The sequence below is a fragment of the Neovison vison genome, chromosome 11, assembly GCF_020171115.1.
Source record: "Neovison vison isolate M4711 chromosome 11, ASM_NN_V1, whole genome shotgun sequence".
Classification (NCBI taxonomy): domain Eukaryota; kingdom Metazoa; phylum Chordata; class Mammalia; order Carnivora; family Mustelidae; genus Neogale; species Neogale vison.
In genome coordinates this window covers 113562388-113580497 of record NC_058101.1, presented here as the reverse complement: position 1 = coordinate 113580497, position 18110 = coordinate 113562388, and the positions used below count along the sequence as shown (strand labels likewise).

The 18110-nt window shown below is 39.1% G+C and overlaps 1 protein-coding gene across 1 annotated transcript in view; it reads left to right on the top strand.

The window, feature by feature from the left end:
• GRID2 (glutamate ionotropic receptor delta type subunit 2) overlaps window positions 1–17568 on the top strand; it is a 1460772-nt gene extending 1443204 nt beyond the window's left edge. The window contains exons 15-16 of the mRNA XM_044224485.1: window positions 12177–12417; window positions 15048–17568. Of these exons, the coding sequence (XP_044080420.1) occupies window positions 12177–12417; window positions 15048–15470 (664 nt within the window). The 3' untranslated portion in view covers window positions 15471–17568. The remainder of the gene's footprint in view (window positions 1–12176; window positions 12418–15047) is intronic.
• The last annotated feature ends 542 nt before the right edge of the window (window positions 17569–18110 follow it).

Here is an 18110-nt window from a genome sequence, read left to right as displayed (position 1 = left end):
TGTGTGTGAGTCTGTGCGGGCCACTATCACACAGTAACTGGAGGCCTATGCAACAGACCTGTAGTTCTCACAGTTCTGAGGCTGCAAGTCCAGAATCAAGTTTCCAGCCAGGTAAGTTTCTTTAAGAGGCAGCTGTAAGGGCGCCTGGGTGGCTCAGTGGGTTAAGCCGCTGCCTTCGGCTCAGGTCATGATCTCAGGGTCCTGGGATCGAGTCCCGCGTCGGGCTCTCTGCTCAGCAGGGAGCCTGCCTCCATCTCTCTCTCTCTCTCTGCCTGCCTCTCCATCTACTTGTGATCTCTCTCTCTATCAAGTAAATAAATAAAATCTTTAAAAAAAAAAAAAAAGAGGCAGCTGTAACAACACGCAGTCCACAACGCTGGTCCTAACCTGTCCCTTGTTCCAAATTCAAGGTTTGGTGACCCTTTTGCACAGTGCCTTTCATTGCCTGGCCTCTTCCTGGACATTGAATCACATTACGGTAGAATTACACAGGAACGCGATTACAGAAAATCATCTAAGAGACGACTGGGGTTTTTTTTCCCCCATTTATAGAAACATTATAGCGTGTTCAGATTCATAATGGAAAGAAATTAGAAAGATGAATTCACCTTTTAAAATGTCTGCAGTGAACAGACTGTTTTTGTATGGGTCTAGTCACTTGGAGGAAAGTTTATGTGATGTTACTGTCTTAATACTCTTTATTAAAAAATCGGAAATACTTCCAGCAGAGTCAGAATAATACTAAATGTAATACAATACACCTGGAAAGTTAGGATACAATTTTTTAAAAGGACTTTAGACTGTCCATCTATGAAAATATAGGTAAAGTGTAGTAAAATTACTTTCCTAAGGTAGTACTATTACTATTATCAATGATCTAACTCTTGGCAGAGAATTTTAATTGGTTACATTGACTTTGTCCACTATCTTGAGTACAAATAGACTCTAAGGTGGGTTTTTTTTTTGTTTTTTTTTTTGTTTGTTTTTTTAAAGTATGTCGATATATATCCTCCAAACCAGGAGATGTTTGCATCATTTAAAAATTCTCATCGTAGAGTACCTACTACTCTAACAGCTCTTAGAATAATGAATTCCTTCTGCATATTTAAACTGTTAGTCAACTTATAAAAAGTTCAGTGCTTACGCAGATGTTCTGAGAATATTTGTTCATTCAAAAGTTTCCTTCTCCATAATCTTCTCTCTCCTAATGCTGTGCCAAAGATCTTTATCATGATATTTATCCACTTACCCATAGCACAAACTTTAAGATCCCACTTATTTTAAGGTCTAGTTGTCAGACTCAAAGATATCCATAAAATATAAAATATAAAATAGCCATAAAATGTGTATAACACGCTAAGCAAAAAAAGTTTGACTTTATGGCCCTCTTTCATAAACATGTTTGAAAGGTCTGCCTAAGAAGATTTCGTATTGCCTGAAGAGTGACTGTTAGCAGAGATGGTCACTGCCAGTATCTCACTGAAGAAGGAAAGAATTTTTCCCCTTTACCCTATAACCCAAATATCACACTGAGCTTAAGGAGGAAGCTGACATTTTAAAAGATCACCAAAAGTGTTCTCTTTCCAATTGCAATTATGCCCTCCATCTCCGTGGGAGCCGTCGTCAGGGTCTTTGCAGCTCTCTAGCATCTTTCTGGCCTGCTTTCATTATCCTGATTATCTAGTCATTTGCCGCCCAGCACTCATTTTATGAAAGATCATGTCTGCCATTTCTATAATGAGTGCTTGACTTTTACTGCCAGCATAAACACATAAAATATATAATAATTAAAGTTCACTAGTCACCAAAGTCTTGAGATCCATCATGTTGCTAATTTGATTTTTCAAGCAATTGCTTCTCTGTGAACGAGGCTGATTTTGCCCTCTTAGGCGTCGCAAGACCTGTGATCGAAGGGGCTGACTCTAACCCTGAAGGATCAGTCTGAATGGGCACCATCTACCAGGTTTCAGGCTCATTGTCAAAGAATGACACATCTATAAAGTCGAATGATTTTTTTAGAGCCAACGAAAATCTCATCAACAGTTGAACCTAAAAATTGTTTTAAATGTTGCACATTTTTCAAAATAGTTAAGTTATTTAATGAATATTTACCTTTTACTGATTACTGTTGAAACTAAGGAAAAAGTTCATTGGGATAACTATGGAAGTTTGCATCACAGAGATTGAAACTTCACAATATGTTGACTTACATTGGGTAAGAATAAGGTTTCAAAACACCACTTCCTTATTTTGAACACACTGCCTTGTTTTGATAATATTGGCAAAGCCCCCTGAGTGCTTCATGGTAATGAATTCATCTGACGTTTATTCTAATCGCACAGAGATTAATGAACTCATGTGATATTCATGGGGCTCTCCGGAGACATCAGGATGTATTACACAAAGTGTTACATTTGTGAATGGATACAATGGAATACCTGTTAGCCAAGAAACTTGAGTCGTCAAATCCTCAGTTAATAAAGCAGCAGGAACTGAAGAGGCAGCATCCACTTATAGTGGTTTTTTTTCAGGGAATAATAAAGACCTTGACAATGCATTCGAGAAAACAAAATAGTGCAGAAGCCAGAAGACCTCGGTTTGAGAGCCGACTGGATCAATTACCAGCCTTGTGGCCTTGGGAAATTTTCTTCACCTCTTAGCCTCAATCTCCCCAGCTTTAAAATGAGAATTTAATAACATCAGCCTTTTTAAAGCCTTTTACAGGACTAAGGAGTGGGGGAGGAGTGGTGCAATCAATCAATCAATCAATCAATATAATTCTCCCTCACAAGGTTATCTTAAGTAAATAAAATGGTGTGCAGTGTTTTTGATAAGTGCTTCTAAACTTTGTGACATTTGCATGCATTTACTATTGCCTTTCCTTTGGGAAATAGATTGTCTGGAGAAAGTTTACAGTTTATTTCCCATACACAGAAAAATGGATGCCTTAGGAAGACATCACTTTCTACATAAAGACATGGACACTATTTTCTTAATAAGAAAAGCAGGTCTGACCAATTAAACAGGTTACTGAACTATCTTTTTTAAATCTGATGGTGAGATATCAGGTTTGAAGCAATACAGGGACCTTCTCTTTCTTATGCAGGTCTATGAATACAACAGTCTTCCAGCAATAACTAAATGTATCATTAACTCCAGTTCTGTTCATTCTGCCCTGGAGAGGGAGCAGGGCAGGTCACTTCACCTCACTAGACAGGAGTCAAATATGAGCTCATCTCCCAAACCCCTTCCAGTTCCAACATGCTGTCATTCTCATACAGCATCCATAGGAATTCTTTACCAACCTGAACAAACTTCTTGTTAGTTTATAGCACTTCTAGTCACACATGGTTAAAACCATTTTTATATCTTTTGATTAAAAGAAACCCCCCTGGGGCATCTGGAGGGATCACTTGGTTGAGTGTCTGATTCTCAATTTTGGCTCAAGTCAGGATTTCCTGGGATCGAGCCCCACATGAGGCTCCCTGCTCAGCCAGGAGTCCCTCTGCCCCTCGCCCGCACTTCTGCTCTCTTTTGTGTGCAGTCTGCTCTCCCTTTCTCTCTCAAATAAATAAATAAATCTTTAAAAAATAATGAAAGGAACCCCACCTCTTCTGCTTCGGTCAGTTGTCTTACCTATTCTCAGTAAATCATAGCCACTGCCTGAAATTTTTCTTAGTATAATCTTTGTTCACATCCCTCTGATTTCAAGATAAAACTTCCTTCACCTAGAAAATGATTCAGCAAATAAAGACCTCAGAAGACAAACACCACCTGATCTCAAATAATTAGGGCAGTCACTCTTTTGGCATATAGGCGGTCCCAATCTCAGAGTGTAGGTCCAGACGCACGTTCCAGGAGAATCAGAAAACCCAGGAAATCCAAAATTCACTCGACCTATTATACTGCCATTGTTAACATATGCTGTGTACCTCAAATGCGTTCTCAGTGTGATCAAATACAAAACCCACATATGATCACTGTACTCATTTAAAGGCACACACATTAATAATAGGCATTACTACGTATTGATTATTATATGTTATTAAGACAAGGTCAAAAGCACTGGGATAAGAGTCAAAATCTCTGGTTTTCAAACAGACTCCGATGGTTTCTAATGATGTAGCTTTGCCCAAGTCATTTAAGCCTTCTGAACTTCAATTCTCTGTCAGCGAAATGGAAACTTGTTGACTTCGTGGTTATTTGCTGTGGGGCTCTAGAGCCGGCCAGCACCTAGCCAGCAGGCCAAATGCGGCTCGGACCTAGTTCTGTAACCACAAAGGCACAGCTGACCAGGTGCCACAGAGACCTTAACATCCTGTAAGAATCAACCATCAGGCCCTTAGTTAAAATGTTCATTAACCTCTCACCTAACAAATGGTATTCATAAACCTGTTTGAAATACCATATTCATCTCTGTGAGATCTTGGGTAATCTTCGGGGACTGTATTGAAACAATGGGCATCGGGCTCAACTAGCCAGAAGAATTAGTTAAAAGTCCAGTTTCAACAAAGGAAATAGCTTCTGCTAGTCTATTTTGGGTTATTTGGTATTACTGAGGTATTATATGTAATCAATAAGTAGCTGTTGTATCTAATGTTACTAACCGATCATTAAGACATTTTGCTTTGGAAAAGAAAAGCCACCGATGCTTGATTCACAGCAAATGGACATAATTTGCTTTTACAACTCTGATGTTGAAGTCCCGATATCAGATATGCCAGTCAGAGTGCTGCTGTGCTTAATTGAATACTAAATCCGAGGCTTTGATAAGTGCTTTTGCCTCAGTCCAAGTTTACCTACATTTCCCAAGCCTGGAATGAAAGAAATGATGAATGAATGAACAACCTATTGAGCTGACATTTTTCTGAAAATTGTCTGCATGCTATTATTAATTCTTTCTCAGTAACCATGGAGAGGAAATTTTTGTGAGAACCCAGCAAATGAATTTAATAATGTGGGCATTCTGGGCCAAAAGAGATCCACTCAGTGTGTCAAAAATACTTTTTTTTTTTTTTTTTCAGTTATTCCCGAATTTCCTTCTCAGAGTTAAGTGACGTTACACATTAATAAGTGAGGAGACTCTATCCTAAATATCTTTTTAATTTGGGTTACATGTAACTCATAAGCTTGTAACAGATCAGATCAATGTTTTTGAGATGTTAAAATGATGTTTTTCATCCTCGCCAATCTCAGTGTCAAGCTGACTCAGGACTTTCAGGTTGAAGAACTGCCTGGAAGTCTCAGACCAAAGAGTTTCTGTCATTTTGTAGCTAAAATTCCCTTCTACTCTGATAGACCAAGAAGGCCTCTGGGAGACAAAAAGGAAGGCTGTGCCTCTTTCTGGCCAGAGGTTTCCATCAGGGGGCAGAGGGTGGGAGAGGGTGAGGGGCAATGGTAGAATGGAATGCACACGCAGGATAGAGGGGTGATACCTCCCATACCATTAAGGTCTCTGAGGGGAGTTCTGTGAGCACACCAAGCTCTGCCCCAGGAGAGAAGACCTGGGATGGTGAGAAGTCAGAGCTGCACAGTCAGGAAAAAGCAAGGGCTCCATCTTTGGGCCCAGGCCTCTCTGGCTCCCACGAGGTGTGAACGCTGAGTTAAGGCACCTGGACAGCGTTTGGAGCCCTCTGCAGTGAGTGTGACAAGGTGGCAACACAGTAGTACCTGAAGGCGGAGAAATAGGGGCTGGATGAAGAAAATGGCAGAAGCGGAGAAAGACATACAGTGCCCCAGAGGTCAACAGAGAGGAACCCTCAAGCCATAAGGGAACAGAGAAAGACGTTAGCCAACGTGAGGGACTTAAATCCTCCGCCCACTTCAGCAATAGTCACCAATCAGTATCTAAGGGCTGAACCCATCACACATAGAAGGAGAGCTGCCAGAGCCATCCAAGGACCAGCAAGAAGCCAGCAGCTCCTTCCCCACAGGCCTCCTCTTATACCCCCCCTACTCCAATGTAGGGGGTATAATACCCTTTATAAATTCTGATGCCATCTTGGAAAAAAGCAAGGAAAAGGCAAGGAATCGGAAGTCTTGTGTAATTCTTGAGCTAAAGCTAGAGACATGTTAAATTATTAGATCAGATTAAATTTTAAATCATATTGAGCTAATTTTAGTTTTGTTCCCACCGCTCAGCGGGCCCAGTCTTCCTGAGGAAGATCAATTAAGTTATGGAGAAAAAGTACATTTTCTTTGCACACCCAAATTGTAGTATGAATAAATTTGCAATCACTCTACAATTACATTGTTTGGTTTAGAAGAAACCTATTGATAACAGTTTTACTCAGAGTCTAACAAATCTGTGAAACTAAAAGAGAGAGCTTTTCTCTAAATAGTTACATATTAGAGGTTATGTAGGGTAACAGGGGAATGTGTTGGAAGACAGTACTAAACTCTAGCCCCAACTCGAGAATTTAATGTTAGTCACTAAAAAAGTCATCTTGTCTCTACAACAGCACTTCCCAACAGATGTATCTTAGATGAGGTACTAGAATATCACTAAAATATTGATCCCTTCGGCCTTCAAAACAGCCGAAGCAGAGCCAGGGGTGGCTGGAGCCCCCTGACTTTCAGCTCACGCTACCCCAGTGTGATATAGAAATTATTTTTTGTGGGTTGAATGGGATAATTTGGGGAAATTATTGTCCTATATGATTCCGTTTCTCCTCCATAGGATGAGTGGAGGGGGAAGTGCAGAGATTTGATGATGTCTTCTGTCATTTCCATTCTAGTCGTTGATGCTTCTATGAATGTGGGGGAAGAATTCCAACTGTAGAAAGTGTCACAGGAGCTCCTACATGCATGGCCCGAGAACAAAAATTTCTGTACTTAAGTGTTTAAACCCTCTGATTACCTCTAGATTTGTTCCCAGAAGAAACAATCAAAAAGTCAGGTGTCATTTTTCTCAGTTTAACCAGTATCGTTTTTACAGTTCAGCAGAGATTTTACCTGTGGGTAAGAAAATTAGAAAAGAGGGGCACCTGGGTGGCTCAGTGGGTTAAGCCTCTGCCTTCGGCTCAGGTTATGATCTCAGGGTCATGGGATCAAGCCCCATATCAGGCTCTTTGCTCAGCGGGGAGCCTGCTTCCCCCTCTCTCTCTGCCTGCCTCTCTGCCTACTTGTGATCTCTTTCTCTGTCAAATAAATTTAAAAAAAAGAAAGAAAGAAAATTAGAAAAGAATCTATAGACTACATTAGTATTTAAAGGCAAAATCAAAGTTGCCTAAGTGGGACCAGAAATTTGCATTCCTCTTTCAGCAACCTGTTTTGTTATAAATTAATTTGAGAATCAATTTCCAGAGCAGCAATTAAGAGTAGTAAATGATCAATAATTAGAGTAATTCTCACACACGAATGAGGTTGTTTTATCTTCAAAGTAAGTAAAAAGCTTTTCAAGATGAACACCTCAAACTTGTTGAATATTTTTATTTGAATATGAAAGAAGGCTCTTCTGCTTCCCTACTCACTTCCCCTGAAATTTGCTCATTTATATCAATAAAGAATTCAATGCATGCAGAATTGATCTATTAGCCATTTTCAAATTGAAGTTAGCTTTTATGGACTGCTAAGGTTTTTGTGTTCAATGGGATGACAAATGTTTTAATACTTTTGGACAGAAAAAGGAAATGCAATGTTCTTGTCAGTGAATCAATCATTCACTGATTCCTCTGGGAATATAACTCTCCATTAAGAAATATGTACCAGAACAGGTCCAAAGAAAGAATGGTTGTCACACACCCTGATTATAATAATTCTAGCTTTCAAGTTGTTGTAGCCTACAAAGCGGCCAGTAATGATCAAGGTGCTTTTGTTTTCGGCTTCATGAATTTTCACCACAATGACTCTCAAAAGTGCTCAAGTATGGCTCTCATCACTCTGGAGTGAAAATGGCAGGAATTTTTCTGACTACACTCCAAGAAGAGGTTTCATTCATCTAATTGTTCACCAAGGCCTAATGTCCAACTTCCTTTCTAATAGTTACAGCACTGAGAAGTTTATACTTGACACCTTTCAGACCCACCACTTTGCCATCGTGGCAGAAATACCTTGTTCTCTGTGAGCAAAGACTGCCATCTAGTGGAAATTGTAAATACAGCAAAAACAATCATTCCACGGAACTAAAAATCTGCACACATTAAGAACTGTGCAACTAGATTCTTGCAATGTTATACATAAAAACACACACTTGCATCAGTGATGCTCATAATTAAAATACAGAACTTTCCTTTACGTATGATTCAAGTTTCATTTAAAGATGCCAGTGCTTTTGAACATTTGAAATATATTATATCTTCATTTATTATATAAGGGCTCATCCAATTTGTCTTTAAGGCAATGCATTAGATTTTGCTAAGCTTCCTTTATCTTGTACTTAAATAGGTTTTTGTTAAAAGGCAAAAGGGAGAGTGTAGTGACACTTTTCTAATGGAATTTCCAGGAGCATTAAATTCTGCAGCAAAAATTTACGGCAGAACTCTGAGCTTAGAAAATATTTTCATTCCCTTCCAACATTTCTATACCACCAACCCTGTATTCCTAGACTCTGTTGACTCTGTTGTGGGCTACTCAGCGCTTGACTGAGAGATCCTACAATCTAGTTGTTCTGCCTGTCCTCCAAAATGGGGTGTCCATGTAATGCCTCTGTGCTTTCTGAGGTCGACCATACATAAAGACATCTTTGTGGTGTGAGGACAAATAGAGAAGTCTGCTCACTCTTCCCCCACAGCAACTCCTACCCCCCAGCTTGCTGAACCAAAAGTTCCACAATTAAATGAATTCTTTGGATTTAAGGCCCTTTACTCCTATTAGCATCAAAATGGGTGTCATAGAGTATGTGTGTATACCTCAATGCTCATTTTTAAAACCAAATCATTTTTCAGGTATAGAAATGATAGGGACACGTTGTGACACCAGATGCCACTGAGGAAACAGAGTAGGCAATCACTGGTTCCTGAATGAACATGGGAATGAATGAAAGAATAAATTAACATGAAACAGTATCACACTGTTGCTCATTTTGGCTGAATGTGCAGTGTGGTTTAACATAAATTTCCTCCCCAAAACAATACCCGGCATGAGACCACTCTCTAAATATTTATTGACTGGATAGATTAATAGGAAGGAGTGGAATAAGTTAGAAAATTGCATCAGCGATGAGAAAAAGTAGAATCTGAGGACAGCATCCTTTCATCAAAAACCATGTTGAACATATCCAATCAATAAATACTTCCTGGGGTGCCTGGATGGCTCAGTGGGTTAAAGCCTCTGCCTTCAGCTCAGGTCATGATCTCAGGGTCCTGGGATCAAGCCCCACACTGGGCTCTCTGCTCAGCAGGGAGCCTGCTTCCTCTTCTCTCTCTGCCTGCCTCTCTGCCTTACTTGTGATCTCTGTCTGTCAAATAAATAAATAAAATCTTTAAAAAAGAAAAAGAAAAAAAATAAATACTTCCCTGCTCTGTGTGAGGCAGGATGGAAGATGGTGAGTCCACATTCCAGAAAGGGGAACAGACAATCAAAAAACCACAAATCATTATAAGTGGTGCTAAGTGTTGTGAAGGGAAACTCTTCCACTTCTACAAACATCGACCTATATAGTTTGGGGAGCAGGAGGCCGGCTGAGAAACTTGGGTCCCCTTTTTGTGCCTGGGTATGTTCTCATTAAGCAAATGCTGCTGTAGTTTCCTTTTATTTCTATGTATGCCTATAATCTCAAATTCAAGAATAATCTTTTTTTAAGATTTAGTGTATTTGGCAAAGAAAGCAAGAGAGAGCAGGGTCAGAGGCAGGGTCAGAGGCAGAGGGAGAAGCAGGCTCCCCGCTGAGCAGGGAGCCCCCAATGCGGCGCTCATTCCCAGGACCCTGGGATCATGGCCTAAGCCCAAGGCAGATGCTTAATCAAATGAGCCACCAGGTACCCCAAGAATATTACTTTTTTCAAGATGACTAAATTTTCCCTTCAAGGTATTCAATGGTGTTCTGATTCCCCAGCGCCTTTAGGTAGGCAAATAGCTAATGGGTTTGCCAACATGACTTGAATGTATTTGCAGATCTGTCAAGCAAGCAACCTTGATGCTGCGATTAAAGATTACAGATGTGTGTAATATGTAATGCAGTGCTGCTGGTTTCCATGAGTAGATGTTCCTACTATTTCTGTATCTGTATACATATGTATGTATGTATGTATGTATGTATGTACTTAGTGAGATCAGTGCCTGGTGTGGGGTTCACACTCATGATCCTGAGATCAAGAATCTTATGCTCTGCTGACTGAGCCAGCCCGGTGCCCCACGAAGGCACTATTTCTCAAGTGTATTCTTCAAAACTCCAGGTCCATGAATTATTACTATATATTATTACAGGAGAAAAAAATGAAAAAAGAAGGAAAGTTAGGTAATTTTGAGAAATGCCGAATTAAACAAAATCATACAAGTGTTCCTTTCCACAGGTCTTCTTAGAGCCTTTAATATGCTGACTTCTTTGTAAATTTCTGAGAGGGTGTTTCTCAAAGTTAATGCCACAAAACGCTTTTCTTGCTGAGGCACTGGGGATGAGACCAACTCTCCCTCACAGCCCTCAGGGCTGGACTTATTCCTGGATGACTCAGGTTGAATGTTGACCGCACACCTAGCCATTATCTTTTAACTCATTCTTAACATAGGGATGACATAAACAGGTAAACAGGCAATGCACCACCCAAAGAGTTATTTACTTTTTCCGAATAGACATCGTTCTTCTCTCTAAGGTTTTAAGCAGTGTCTTCCCAAATAGCCCAAGACCTAGGGCAAGAGGAGAAGTAGAAGTCCATATATCCGAAGGCTATGGGCAAATTATAAGTCGAGCTAAAAACTCTTCGATAAAATATGTTCAGTCCTCTTATCTTGACAAATATACCTTCATGCCCATAGGAGGTCAGGTCTGAGTTTCTAATTTGTGACTAGCTTGGAGGATTGCACTTACCTGGTGGCCCAGCGAGATGGTCCCTGCCCCCCTCGCTTCCACCTCCAGCTCTGTCCTGCACAGTGAAGGATCGCCTACACGAAGATGTACACGCCTGAGCTCATACATCTGAACTGAGTCCACACTCTCTGAACATCACTCTAGACACCTGCAATGGCTTTGCGGCTGTGAAATCTGCCCTCGGGAAGAAATGTGTGGGATAAATTTTCCCAGGTCCTGACAGAGCTCTCTGACCATTTAGGTGGGAAATTGGTGGGAAATCCTAGGAACCCCTGAGGACGGTGCACACTCTGGACAAGTTCATGACTTGGCCTTGGCCATTCTCACCCTGTGAGGGGGACATACCTAGGGGAGGGCCAGAGGTAGGCTGGTCTAGGGTAAAGCCTAAAGAGTATTTGGGAATGAGAATAAAACCTCTATGAAAAATCACACTTTAAAAAAGCTGCAGCTTTACAGCTGGCCCCAGACTCAGGGGGAAAAAAAGGAGACAAAGAAGGGTATTTCTGACTTGAATTTAACTACTTCTAAAAGCCTCTGGTCAACTTTTCTTCTTGTTCTCCAAGGTAAGATTATTTTCCCCTTTGGCATTGAAAGGGAAACTACATCAGTTGTGTGAAAAACCAAAAATGATGTATTTTATCAACTTCAAACTTGTCCCAGGGCTTTCTCTCACACTGTGTTAAATAATAGAAGACTTTTTAATTGAATTTCTTTGTGCGTAACATATGCTGGGCGACATTATGCCAGCATCTCGCTCTAAGCAGCAAAGCGTTCCTCATAAAAGCGTTAAGATCCAGAGCGTCATTCTGCACGGAGGGAGGGAACACAGAACTGTAGCAGCTTGAAGTCACATAAAACCAGTGCCTCTGAAATGTAATTGTAAAAACACATTGCAACAAAGCGGGGGGCGGGGGGGCATGGATATTTAGAATTATAGAATAAAATCAAAAAAATTAAAAAAGAAGAACAGGAAGGAAGGAGGGAGCAAGAGAGGGTACAGAAGGGGGAGAGGACAGCCTGTGGCACGCCTCTGTCTCTAAAGTCGGAGCAATAACGTTTTCTGTGTCCCGTCAGTCCATCTGCAGGCTAAATCTGTACGTTCCTTTCCCCTTGACAGCCGCCATCCTTCAGCGGTGGGATTATAAATGGTTGTGTTGTGGGCCGAAGCAATAACGAAGGCTGCACTAACACACGGCTGTGTCCTTTTTCCCAAGGATCCTGGAGCTTCAGCAGAACGGTGACATGGACATCCTGAAGCACAAATGGTGGCCAAAGAATGGCCAGTGTGACCTGTACTCCTCAGTGGACACAAAGCAGAAAGGAGGTGCCCTGGACATAAAGAGCTTTGCAGGAGTCTTTTGTATCCTGGCGGCTGGAATTGTCCTCTCCTGCTTTATAGCCATGCTGGAGACGTGGTGGAACAAGAGGAAAGGCTCCCGGGTCCCATCGAAAGAGGTACTTGATTGAGCGCTTCAGTGCTCAGTGGAGCCAACAAGTGGGTGGTCTTTCCAGGGAGGGTAATCACTAGGAAGGGGATAATGGGTTGGGGGTGGTCCTTGTTTCTTCTTACCTGGAATATTGAAAATGAATTATTGATGAAATATAAAAATCAATAATGCCAATACCAATGACCATTTTAGGACATCCCAGATAAATGAAGAAGAGACTTGCAGTGTTTGAAAAGACTCATTTCATGGGCCATCAAGGGCTTTAAAATTCTGCCAAACCTCAGGGTAGACGTTCATTCAGTGATTTTCTTAAAGAGTGATTCCCTTGAATTCCAGTCCACAAAGATGCTTGTCATCTTATTTCAATAAGTTGCTTAACTTACAGGTAAATTACTTGTATCTCTAAGATTCAGTCTAGACTATACAATGCCATAGGAAAATAATCAGAATTTGTCTCTTTACCCCCAGTGGCTCCTTCCCTCTATCTGTATGTAGACCTATAGAAGGGATTGTATATGTTTAGTTCCTTGATGGCTCTAAGCTTAATAAACCCATAGAGTAGAATCATCCAGGATTAAATTTTTAATAAAATAAAATTAAAATTTTTTCAGAGGTCTGGAAGAATAATTGCAGAGTTACACATAATATCTCTTTGAAAGTAGTATGTGCCTTGTTTTCATCAAAAATCATAAAATTTACAAATTAGCAGGGAAAATATGAAGTTAAAATAAATTGCTTTTAACTTATCTTTTTTCTACTGGACCAAAAAGGTGAAAAAAAATTTTTTAATAATGAAATCATATTCATTCACTAAAGTTTCACAAATTGAAATGGAAAACGACCTGAATTTGTTGTGTGATTTGATCTGCTGGATAGTTTCAAAGGACAGTTTGAAACTTTCTGTAACTAGACCTTGGCTAACTGATGGTTAGAGCAAATCCGGAGAAGATCTGTTTTAATGCACAAATAAAAATGACTTCTCACATTCATATGAATTTTTACATGTTTATATTCTTTTAAACAGATTTTTTTCTAAAGCAATCTGAGAATTCCTTTCTACTGCCTTGTATGCAAAATTGATCAGCAGCGTATATAGGAAAAGCTTGGCTTACCAAAGATAAAACTTAGCTTCTTACCTATTTGAATGATCATATATTCTAAATTAGCGGAGTATGAACTAAAAAGTAGGTTTCGTTGTGGTGTTTTCTTTATGGAATAAGCTTCTGGGTTCTCTGTTGACAGTGATTCAATGCAAATACCACATTAGTGCAACATTATAGCTGAGATTTCATATTCTCAAAAATCTGGAAATTAAGGACTCCCCAAGCTCCTTATATTTTGAATTACTATATATGATATTAAAATTTTGCATTATTTTATCTGTTGATGGATGAGTACATTACAGTTGCTGTGGGAACCATAAAATTATATCTCTCAACCCTCTAAAGTCTCAGTGATAATATTGCATTAATGGATATTTTTTATTGGATTTTAAAATGAGAAAGGAAAAGGAAAAACAGTGATGCACATCAAAATATTTTTCACTGAGGAGCACTATAATAGCACAATGAAAAAAATACATACTCCATTCTAACTCATGACAGCTAATCCAGATCTATGAATAAATATTTTCTCTTCTTATGATTAATAGGTATTTTTAAATCCTCATGAATTTAATTTATTGAACTTGGCTATAAACATGACTGATAAGAGACAATTTTTTTCTTGCCAGTTTTATTTTTCAAACATTGGGCTTTAATGCTCACTTTAAGTGAAAATCCTAAGGATTTATGAATTGGTTTCAACACCAGAAATCTGAGATTTCTCTTCCTTTTCCTTTATTAAGTCCCTTCTTACTAAGACTCCATTAGCATAGCTCAAAGCATCTTTGATTTAGAGGCCATTTAGCATAAACCTGGCCCTAGACCAAAGCTGTCATTCGCAGGTCATGACTCGAAGAGGTCACTAAAGGTCTCACTGACCTCACAATATTGCCTCATTCAGGTACTAAATAACTTGAGTGTAATGACATCCCTCAATTAGAAATGGATTCTCTTGTGTTGAATGTTGCTCTTTCTGAATAATCTCACATCTCTCTGGCCTGAAGAGAAATAACCCTTTAACAGTCACTAACACTTCAGTGTGAACTAGCATATCGTATCACTTACCACCAAGAATGGAAAGTTAAGGTTAGGGAGGGAAAAAAAGAGAAGAACAGAAACCCAACTTGGAGGGAGACACCTTGAAAAAGGAGGAAGCACATGGAAAGAAGAGGTGTGGAGGGGGAGCAAGTTAAAACCATATTTTTTATTTGTACAGCTTTGCCTAGGTCTGTCCCTGATCTCATAGAAGGCAATCGCTCCCCTATTTTTGTAGTTGCATGTGACATGTAGAGAACTTTTTGTGCAAGAAAAATATTTATTATAGAAAACCTTATTTCAAAGTCATATTTGTACCCCCAGAACCTAGCACAATGCCTGGCTCATACTGGGTGCTCAATAGAGATTTGTTAAATGCATAAATCCCAAAGTTCAGTTGATTACCTATCATGTTTGCTGAACTACTTTTTTTTTTTTTTTTTTTAACCATGGAAGCTAGTACTGATGAGAACCTTATCTTCTTTTTCTTCATCTCCAGGATGACAAGGAAATTGACCTGGAGCACCTCCATAGACGTGTAAATAGCTTGTGCACAGATGACGACAGCCCCCATAAACAGTTTTCCACCTCGTCAATTGACTTGACCCCTCTGGACATTGACACTTTGCCAACACGACAAGCACTGGAGCAAATCAGTGATTTCAGGAACACTCATATCACCACAACAACCTTTATCCCAGAGCAGATCCAGACTCTTAGCCGCACACTATCAGCTAAAGCTGCCTCTGGTTTCGCCTTTGGCAACGTGCCCGAGCACCGAACTGGCCCTTTTAGGCACAGGGCACCTAATGGGGGCTTTTTCAGGAGTCCTATAAAAACAATGTCATCTATTCCTTATCAACCAACTCCTACCCTGGGGCTCAATCTGGGTAATGACCCAGACCGAGGCACCTCCATATGAGCATCCATCAAAAGCTCTTCACTGTTTCTTTCGTAGGACTCCCTGTGCAAGGAGCAACTGTAATATTGTGGGACTAACATGGATGTAACATTTAAAAAAAAAAATCAGGATTATTAGTAACAATTCTAGTTTCTTCTCTCCACCTTCTCCCTCTTCTCTCTCTCTCTCTTCTATTTCTTTCTCTTTTTCCCTTTCTTTCTGTACATGTCCCTCCACTTTTTTTCATTACTCAACTTGTTCCCCCAGAATATAGTGTACTAGGATCCTATTAGTCCGCTTTTCATATACTGTACTTCAAGTATAGGAAATGTGCACTGAGTATACTAAAAGTATATGCAGGATTAATTTTACAGAAAGGCCTCTTACATAACATTTCTCTATTTTTAAAACTATAATTGCAATAACGTCAGTCTTTTTACATTCTTCTGCTGCATCCATACAGCGCTCCACTGCTGTTGAGTGTCCTTTAACTGTGGACCAAAGGCAACCCCTGCAGTGTTTATAAGATAACTTCAAGACCATTCAGGCCACATAATATGAGAATGCAATTTTGTAGGATTACAAAAAAAGCCATTAATATGCCAGTCAAGACGACAGTTAAATCTACTCTTGCACTGCAACAGTGCATATGACCTTTATGTGATTGTACAGTATTAAAAGTTTGTTCTTATGTACAGTAAACTTTATCATATGGCAGAAGCCTCTATTGTGTTAAATAAATTAGTAGCTCATCTATATATACATATATATGCACTTATATAATGTGTATATATATATTGAAGGGCGGCCATTGCTATTGCAATTCATTTAATAAAGCTTTAGTTTAAAAAAAAAAGCATTGTATACAGGAACTATGTATAGGGCAGGGGGTCTTTTCAGTCAGAAAAGGCAGGTTGCTTTAATGTTCTTCTGACTCGCATCGTTTGCCAACAGAGAATATTTTATACTTTTGTTATTAAAACATCCAGGGCGATTTAATATTTGTTCCTAGATGTAACTCCTTTGAGTAGGTTTTGCATTTGTTACTCAGCAGTGTATAAAGCTAACCTTGATCATTTTACTTTTAATGAATTATCTAAGTGGAAAATGCTATCAGCCGGACCACGTCCACAGCAGCACATAGAGTGAGCCCTAGAAGAGTTGAAACGTAGATCGTTGAAGGTTAATAAATTCTCTTCCAAAGCAGAAAGCCAATCGATACAACTGTAGTTGGGGAGAGGTGTGAGCCCTTAAGAAATATTGATGTGGCCTTAATTACTGTCCTACATTACCCTAAAGAAGAAAATGTTATGACCATACTGGGCTCTTGACTTAACCCTCCCCACCTTTTTATTCAGTTCTATTTGGAGGAGTTATGTATTTTTTACATTTGTGCCAAGTGTATAGGAGGGTGACAGCAAACACGGTGGCTCTTTGTGCACAACCCTTTTAAAGTAGCATTCTTACCTATTAGAAATAGAGAATGAACTTTGTTTGTAACCCTTACATTAAAATGTGGTAAGTAGGAAGCAAGAACTTATCCTGTGTTTTCACGCAGCCATACACTTATTTTAATCTAATTCATTCCATAGCTAGGATTGATATAGGAATCAACCTATGTGATTTGCTTTAGGAGAAATTAAAAGGTATATTCTTAAGGTATATTATATTTTGATGCTAATTCTGTTCTGGGGAGCATCTTGTACTGTCACTGTTTTTGTACTAAATCTTCAAATATTGTCTACTGTGTAAGGCAGAAAATTTTCTTATCATACAAAAACCATTTTGTTTCCAGGGTAACAAGTACCTAAGTGCATGCACGACTTGTTTTCCCTTGTAACACTCATGATCTCATTCACAACTCTGATTTTAAAACAAAAAAAAAAAAAAATTCTTTACAACAAGCTATATAGGGACATACCAGATGTTGCCGTGATTTTAGCTATCAACAAACTGTTAACCATGTACAATATTTAAAATAGGCCTATTTTGATGTATTGCCTATTATAAAATACACAAAACACTTTTTGGAGGCCTCAGTTATGAGTGGCAGAGCTTTCTGTGTATAATTTGTCTAAATAATTTGTCTAATAAAAATGTTTTCTAAACTTGCTCTCATACCATTGAAGTCTTAACTATAAAATTTGACAGTGCTTACTCTCTCACAGAACGAACTGAATTTTTCTAAAAATTTATCTTGAGTTAAGTAAAGCATGAAACACATGACGTTTTACTAGCAGAACTATGCCAAAAGGAGTGGCTCTCTAAAAACAGTAGTGTGTGTGTCTTAAACCAATGAAAGAATGCCCTTCTGCTCTTTGAAACAACTGGAACCAACAATATATTTGTTTTTCTTCACATATATTTCTATTTGTGATGTCTCTGTGAGCACTTTTTTGGGAGAGAGTTATCCTGATTCATTTAAACAATGCAACCATGATAAGGATAAAAGGGTGATGGTTCGTTACAGCAAAGGAAGGAAGGAAGGAGGAAGGAAGGAAGGAGGAAGGAAGGAAGAGAAAGAAAGAAGGAAAGAAAGAAAGGAAGGAAGAAAATTAAGGGTATTTAAACTTAGAATTTATGTATTAATGATTGTTTTGTTATTAGAAAACTATTTGTCATGTTGAATCTATTAATTTGAAAATTAATGACTTCAAGATT